This window comes from Belonocnema kinseyi, chromosome 5 (genome assembly GCF_010883055.1).
Source record: "Belonocnema kinseyi isolate 2016_QV_RU_SX_M_011 chromosome 5, B_treatae_v1, whole genome shotgun sequence".
NCBI lineage: Eukaryota > Metazoa > Arthropoda > Insecta > Hymenoptera > Cynipidae > Belonocnema > Belonocnema kinseyi.
In genome coordinates this window covers 67,035,756-67,042,948 of record NC_046661.1, presented here as the reverse complement: position 1 = coordinate 67,042,948, position 7,193 = coordinate 67,035,756, and the positions used below count along the sequence as shown (strand labels likewise).

The 7,193-nt window shown below is 36.7% G+C and overlaps 1 protein-coding gene across 1 annotated transcript in view; it reads left to right on the top strand.

The window, feature by feature from the left end:
* The window catches only part of LOC117173235 (zinc finger protein-like 1 homolog), a 26,870-nt gene extending 21,394 nt beyond the window's left edge, over nucleotides 1-5,476 (top strand). Inside the window, exon 3 of the mRNA XM_033361697.1 lies at nucleotides 3,733-5,476. Within this exon, the coding sequence (XP_033217588.1) occupies nucleotides 3,733-4,296 (564 nt within the window). The 3' untranslated portion in view covers nucleotides 4,297-5,476. The remainder of the gene's footprint in view (nucleotides 1-3,732) is intronic.
* Nucleotides 5,477-7,193: the final 1,717 nt, after the last annotated feature.

The following is a 7,193-nucleotide window of genomic DNA, read 5'->3' as shown; positions in this document are numbered from 1 at the left end:
TATTTATATTTTATACTTGAAATGGCGCAACCTCAAAATATGTGCATATAAAGAGACACACGAAGTATTCAAATCATGAAAATCGCCAGCATCGAAACCTGGAAATATTCAAATCCCAATCTCTTGATTTTATTACAAAGCGGATAGAGATATAAATAGAACCACCAAAGTTTTCCGACCGGCAACCGTGCAACTCCGAGTTTTCAAATTCAGAAGAGGAGAAATGGGTTGCGTGCGCAACCCAGTCATCGTCTCCTACTATATTCACAATGACATAGCCCTGTCATAGTATTGGACCACATCTCGTTTCAGATCTGGGATCGCTGAGCCGATTTACCGATACGCTATGTTTGAATGTGTTTCTCCCAGATGGGAGAGTGGTGGGGGTCGAAAAATTCCACGTTCTAGAGACACTGGGAACAACAATGACAACACCAAACGTACTTGCAGTAATTGCGGTTCAAAACAATCGAACGCGCTGGGCTCCCGACAATGGGTTGAACAGCAATACCGACTACCGTAGAGTAACGGGAGCCAATCAAGATGGAGTTAAAGTGATTGACCGCCAAAGTGTCGATACTTTTGAGTGGATGGATCAACCCAGGGACGACCCGCTGGAGTGCTATGATATCAGTATAGCACCTGAACGGAAAGTCTACAAGGCGCGACTGCATGCTCTGTGGTGCGAGAAACACCCAGAGCTTTTGCATTTTTCGCATAAATGATTGGGAAACCGTGCCGAGGAACTCCAAAAAGAGGTTTTATAAGCGGTGCGTCTATTCAACCGCAGCCAAAATAAGCTGGCAACGGAAAAAGACAGGCGACACTGAGACCAAGCGCAAGAAGGCACCCGATGGAGGAAGAGCGATGCTTAAGGATCCGGAGAAACATCAACATTCAGGTTTCTCTCAAGCCCAGAGATCCGACTGAACTTGATGACGAGCTTCGCTGCGAGAGCTTTAACAGATGAATATGTATCTGGCAGGATTTTCATCGCCAAGGTTCGACAGTTCGCACGCGAACTGCGGATCCGTTATCACACACTGAACAAGTAAAAGCTGGTGACCATCAGGCAGCATATGGTTGAAAGAATACGGGTACTATCTAACGCTAGGAGAAGTCTAGAGCGGAGAGAGAGGTGGATCAAAGAAAACCAACAGTTTTTCTCTGATCTATCTCGACTTTTCAAAGACCCTCCAGTTACTGTCGACCATCCGCCTAAACCAGAGCAGGTCAAAGCTTTTGGTTGAAAAGTTTACGAAGTTAGTCATTCACTGGAAGAAGATTCGAAGAACATAAATAGCTTCAAGGAGCTTTGCAATGCCCTCATCAAACCTGAGGAACAATGAACACCCATCACTTCTGAGAAGGTGAAAAGTATCAAGAGGCAGGAAGAACTATTCCGCTCCGCGAGATCCTATTCCGGAGTGGTTGGTGGAAGGGCGCACAGTACTCATGCAAAAGATGGTCAACTTAGCTGACCCGAAGAATTACAGGCCCATCACTCGTCTAAACGCACTGTATAAGGGATTTCGGGAGAACCTGCTTATTAATAGATTTGCCTGCAAATGCGCATCATTCTACCAGCGCGGCCTGTCGATGGCCTGGATTGATTACTGTGAAGCTTTCGATTCGACTTACATAGACTTACCATCTGTCTTTTGGAAAGGTTAAAGGTGCATCCGCACACCGTGAGGTGCATCCAGAGATTGATGTCGCTTTGGAAAAACAGATTTACTATCTCATCTGGAAAATACCCTGTGATGTAATTAACTACATAAAATTTTAAAAAAATTCACTCCAAAAGTTAGGGCACTTGCTTGAAACTTACGAAAAGCAAATAACACGCAGAAAAAGTGTAAACGGTTGACCATCAAGTAGCACTGGACGCAGAAAATAAGATCTCTTTCAGCAGCCAAAGAGCGCTTTAAGCAGAGAGTAAAGTGGATTCAGGAAAATTCCAGCTTTTCTACAGTGAAGCTATTTATCAGCTAAATAAAGACGCTTCAGGTATCTCAGGTTTGCATAACTTTTTCCAGAGGCAACGTTTGCAACGTTCAGAGGGGGATGTCCATTAATTACTGCAGAAGATTGGAAGAAAGACATCGCTTGAACTAAGAACTTTTCAGTGCTAGGGCCAGATAATATCAACAATTTTTGGTGGAAGATGTTTACTTCTACGCACCAACATTGTAACAACATCGAGTCGCACTCCTGTGTACAAAAGTTCTTAAATAGCGTAACTTTTGAATCTTTGGAATAGTCGTTGCAAGTTCACGCACAGTCAAGCGTTCCGACTCACGGCAAGCGACCAGATTCATAATTTTAATTGCTTTCGTGGAATAACTGAAATAATTATCCGCGAATTGGAACCCTTCTTCCTCAAGGTCTTATTCTAGCGATAATAAGTTTATATTTTTTGCACTTCATCATACTCCTTCTATGTTTTTTAAACGAAATTCAATTTCTTCTGTGTCGATTATTGTAGCAAACTGAGTATTTAAATATTTGTGTAGAATGTCATTATGCGCGATTTACTATTCTTACAAATTTTCTTTAAATTCTCTGGTTTTTTATTCATTTCGAATTTCAGAGTTGTAACAATTTATGGAAAGAGCAATAATAAGAGAATAGAAATCGATAAACTTATTTGACAACGTTGACTCACTGATCTACGATGATTCGTTGATTCTCCATGATCTTCTCGAAAATTCTTTACATGGCTCTATTGACAAAGATCCTGTTCTTTCAGTCTCGATAATTGACCAATTCTGGGCCAGCAGCGAAATGCATTAATTTCCGTTGCAGTCACAACTACCTCATATATTATGCCACCCTTTATTATTTAGGATGAGTCAGGAAACGACTCTGCGTGTCTGCCTATGTTGATTGTAAAATATAAGTCGAATTTTAATAGTCGGAAATTTTTTATTCACGTCTACCTTTTGTCTGGTTTCTAAAAAAAAGTTCCAACCAGCACTCTTGAAATATTTCTGTCTGGTGAATCTAATAGTTTCAGCTGTTTAAATATTCTTGGTTCGCCTCTTTTACACTGTAACCCAAAATAATGTCACTTCTACTCACTCTTAAAACTTTATGTTAATTTTCTCACACGAGCCATTTTAGAATTTTAGTTTTCTCGGTAGTAATCCGGTTTCGTAACCATGTTCACATGCATGAAAAGTATCGTAAACAAAAATTTTCACTTTCAGACTTGCAAAACTTGTTTTTACATCTTTAGGTAATCAGAAAATCTCTTCATATTAGAATTTCTGACAAAGTTCACTGGAGTTAAAGGAAGCATATTTGACTTTCCGCGAAGAGAAGGATCTAACGCTCGGCAGATGCATTTTACAGGATATTTAAATTGACATCCTAGAGGGCTTTTTGTCCCAAACGTAGTATCTCTTCATTAATGAAACCAATACTGGACCACTGCTCGCACTTCTTAAGAACTTTTTATATAGATTTCAATATGACATTAACTGGTTCATTATTGGGATCAGTACTTTACTTCGGCTATTATGAAAGTCCTCACATTCCACATTAACAACTTCAAATACGAATTGAAACATATCCTTACGCATGAATGTGCAATGGAATTCCAGGAAATTTTTATGTCAATAAAACGAATTTAAAAAAAAAGCTTCACTTATATACGTAATTTTGTCATGTCACCCTCATTTGTAATCACCTTACAGTTTTAAAAATAGTTGTTTACATTCTTTGCAGTTGAGTGAAGAGAGAGAACAAAGACCAGTCCAGCATGAAACCACATCGATCGAGAATTCAGCTTTCCAAAATCACACACCTGCAATCCCACCCGCATCCCCTTCGTCAACGATAGCAACTTCTAGAACAAACAGCACACATAATTCTGTAAATTCTAATATAAACATCGTCCATGCAAATAATCAAAAGGTGGGACCGCCTTACTCGGTAGTGAATATCGATGCCACACTTAGCAGTCAAACTCCGAGAAAAGTCTTCGAAGCCTATGATGATCCGAAAGACGTATCCTTCGACCACGATGAAAATAAGTATCAGCGAAAATCCGCAATCGACTGGTTTTTGCGATGGTGGAAATTAATTGCTAGGCCAACAGCGCGTCGAAGAAACACAACAGGATCTTTATACAAGCGGTATTTTCTGCTTGTCATTTGTGGCTTTATTGCCTTCATCTTCGTTGTAATTATATTTTCTTGGCTGGGCAATATGGCAACAGATGGGGATCCATCTTTCAGTGTTTTCGAAAATCGTCAAATTAACGTTCAACGTGAGGATATTGCAAAGTAAACTTAATTGTACTGATTGAACGTTAACAATTTTTTAAATTATGTTTAAAAGGTTGAATGCGCGAGAGAATTGTGCTCGTTTGAGTTTGAAGTTCAACGATAGAAGAATGTACAGGCTAGATTACGATATCCGTAGCGACAATTTTGTAATGCGGATTCCGATAGGCTTTTTTGCGTAAAACACGAATCTGAAACTTTAAGACGAGGGCTTAATTTGTTATGCAATCTGATTTGCACTCTATACTGTAATCTGATATCCCGAATACTTTTAGTGATATAGATTTTTACGTTAAAATTATTGACTTTTCTGAAATTTTAATAATTTGGCAATGTGGATTCAAATATGATTATTTGCGAGAAAAACAAATTAAACACTTTACAATCCCGTAAAAAAGGAACCTGGCAAATAGAAGGGTGTGTGATAAAATTACACCAATTTCCTTCAGTCTGTCACTAGTGATGCGAATCTCAACAATTCAATCATATTAATATAAAAAATCGATATCTCGAAAACTATTCAAAATATTGTTTTCAAAGTTTCGGATTCATTTTTCTCGCAAAAAATCCTATTGGAAGGCGCTTTTAAACTTTTTGCCATGGATATTATAATCTCTCCAATATACGTGACTGCGAGAATGCATGACGTCAGAGATTTTGTTGCTTGATCTAAAAGGATTATATAGATTAATTATCTGGATAAGTATCTTTCTTGACCGGGTACGTTGAAATAATTAAGAAATCTCCTAATAATCATATAGGAAACTGTTTCAGAAACAATCTTTTAATTCAATTTACAAATTACCAAGGTAACACAGTAAATGTTTGATGTGTAACATTTTTGTTAACTATTCATTAAGTAAAGTTCAGGGCGAACGAAAGCATTATGATTTTGAATGATCTAAATCATTTCTTGCTTAGGATGTCCAGTAAATGTTTATTCTAACTAATGTATTATAAGCTTTACAAAGCCACAAAAATGTTAGTTTTGTTCTTCCGATCTATGTGTTAAATAAGTTTTACAGTCAAATGAAAAATAGTGGTTTTTTTAAATTGAATGATTTTTATAAAAACAAAAAACTGCATAGGAATACGATCCATCAAAATCATAATGTTCAATATGTATATTCCAATCTTCTGTAAAAATACTAAGAATGTGTAAAATATATCCATCATTCTATAAACTTGAGATTTTTTTTAACAAGCGCGAGTACATAAATCACATAATGATTTTTGAGGGATAAGTGGAGATAATAAATTGAGGTAAATGACCAATGCGTAATATATGTATGAGGGGTGGCCCTTATTTTTCAGTTTTTGAATCCTTCTGCTTTCACTCCCCAGTCTTGTTCAAATTCGCAAAAAAAAAAAAATATCTTCGAATTTGAGAAAAGACGTTTAATATATAGGGGTAGCGCAAAGGCCATGAAGAGTCCCATTCATTTAACACGGGAAAAAGACAACGGTTATAAATTGAATATTTAAACGCAATAATATATTATAAGTCATTCCGTGATTCAATGTATTCTTCAGAATTTTCACAGAATAAGAACTGACGATACATTTTGAGGCAGAATGGTTTTAAGACACTCTTATTGGTCCCCCATAAAAGTGCGTCGCACTTTACTAGGACACGGCGAGTCTCAAGTCATGCGTGCACAATAGGGTTGCTCAAAAGTACTGTTTTCTATGATTTTTATTTATTGGAATAATTTTTTAGGGGTTGGGAAAATAATACGGGAAAGTATAGAGGCTTGTAGAGAATTAACCAACGAAGAATTTCATGTATTAGACATATGGTTTGACACCCGAACACACCTCCACGAGTCCCTGAAAACTACCCTTAAAACCAACTATTTCAGTTCTTCATGAAATCGACATTTGAGCACGTCTTCTCGTCTTTTTTTTTTTACTTAAAGTTATTTATATTGGTCTAGTAGAAAATTGATCAACATTGGTTAATTAATTTCAATTATATAAACAAATGGAATTTGATTAATATTTTTTTTTTCATAAGTTACTTTTTTCCCTACAAATTATTACTATTAGCCTAGTGAAATATTTATTAACATTGGTTCATTAATTTTCATTTATTTAAACAAATTGTTATCAACTGTAGATATTAAATGTCTATAAAATTCTTGTAATTAATAACTATGCATGCACGGATTCAAGAGGGAAACATTTCAAGAAAAATAGTTATAATTTGGCAGTAATAAATAAAAAGGATCACTTTATTTGTTATTCCTTTAACGAGTTGCACTAAAGTTCATAAAAGTTTTACATATATGCGAGATTTTTATTTAATAAACTTTATTGTACTTTGGTTAATGAGCCTATCATGACCTACGCGGTGCTTATTGATTTGCACGCTGCCTTATCATTGAAGATGGTCGAACAATTATACACACATGCTCAAATACACAAACTGTTTGCGAATAAACCATTCAAACGTTCTCAAATTTTGATACTTCCACACCTTCTAAACATACCGTCCGCTTCGTGTACATATGCATCACGAGAAGAAATAAAAAAGATTTGATAGACGAAGTTGATAAATTACAGTATGAAAATAATGTAACTTTTTTGTTGATTGGGCTACCGACGATCATGAAAATAGTCTTGAAGGAAGTAAGCATAAGGAAGCATAAAACTGACATGTCGCTGATGAAACTCAATTTGGCCGCCTGTCATGAAAACTGTTAAGACGAGTTATCGCATTTTATCCGAGGGCGAAACGAAGTTAGTAGTAGAGAAGTCGAGCGTGGCCGAACGTATCCGAATACAATAAGCCGTGAAAGCGTTCTCACTGGAGAGCAAACAGTTGCGAGCAAACTATCGTTCAGAGTGCAAGCAGGTGTATTCAAAGAAAGAAAAATAAATTGTTCTATTTCAAACAAA